We start from the raw sequence: 1,113 nt of genomic DNA, 5'->3' as shown, positions 1-1,113 counted from the left end.
AATTGCTTTTGCCTCTACTGCACTTAGCAGAGTACCAGGTCAGACTATTCCCCCTCTCCCACCCAAGGGTCTGCATAAACACTTTATTACCTTCAAAACAGTCAACAAACTTGTGTTCATTGCTCTTGGTTTTGTAGAAAACTTCAGTTCACAGCCCTTTCTCATAATTTCAAATTTGTTATGTACATCCAGGCACCTGAGCTAAACACACCCAAGAACATCACAGCAGTGCTTGTTATTAAACTGCTTATATTTTTTATGTTTGTTTACTTATACAATTCCTTTTTTCCAAGTACATGCTTTCACACGCTGCTAAAATGTTTATTTACATACTGCATGTTGAATAAAATTCTCCAAGTCAGCTAGGAAATCGTGAAAAGAATCATCTGTGTCTTGACTTCTGAGAAACTTTCGAAGGATATCTAAAGCACTCAAAGCCTCATTTTTTGATGGTGAGGACTGTTCAGCTCCCTGAAATCCATAACTTTCATCCTCATCTTCATCACCAGCAAATGTCCCAACTTTATCTGATGCACTTCCTTTGGCACACATCCTCTCATTATTTGTGGGCACTTCGTAAGTAACCAAGCCATCATCTAGAGCTGCATATTCCTCCAAAGACAAACCTTCTGGAAACTCCACTCCAGCCGCCTGTGCACGTGCAATCAAATCAAAGTAACTTTCAAACTCCTTGCAGTTACCGTTTGCCTTGGTTTCTAATTTGAATCCTGCTCCATTATAACTTCTTACGATAGTCTCTGGTGTTACTTCCATCCAGCACAAGTACAACATCTCAATTGCATCAAGAAGGGTCAGCATAAACTCTTTATTACCTTCTACGGAGTCAACAAATCTCTTGATGAGACAGTGCCTGTATTTAATCTTCAGGCTTCTGACGACCCCTTGTTTCATAGCTACACATGAAGAGGAGTCTGGAGGAAAGAACACTAATTTGACAGACTTCAGGTTCTTTACTTCTGCATGAGCTGGGAGAGAATCAACAAGAACAACCACTTGGCGCTGCTGGGCTTGAAATCTGTCATCAAGTTTATGCATCCACTGTTCAAACACTTCTGAAGTCATGCACACCCTATCATTTGCCTCATAATCCAC

At 40.5% G+C, this 1,113-nt stretch overlaps 1 protein-coding gene across 1 annotated transcript in view; it reads right to left on the bottom strand.

The window, feature by feature from the left end:
* Positions 1-321: 321 nt before the first annotated feature.
* Positions 322-1,113, bottom strand: part of JRK (Jrk homolog (mouse)) — a 1,482-nt gene continuing 690 nt past the window's right edge. Inside the window, exon 1 of the mRNA XM_009076534.1 lies at positions 322-1,113. This exon is cut by the window's right edge and continues 690 nt beyond it. Coding sequence (XP_009074782.1) covers positions 322-1,113 — 792 coding nt within the window.

The sequence above is a fragment of the Acanthisitta chloris genome, unplaced genomic scaffold (assembly GCF_000695815.1).
Source record: "Acanthisitta chloris isolate BGI_N310 unplaced genomic scaffold, ASM69581v1 scaffold6266, whole genome shotgun sequence".
NCBI lineage: Eukaryota > Metazoa > Chordata > Aves > Passeriformes > Acanthisittidae > Acanthisitta > Acanthisitta chloris.
Note: the sequence above shows the minus strand (reverse complement) of the source record. Positions and strands in the feature narration are given on the sequence as shown.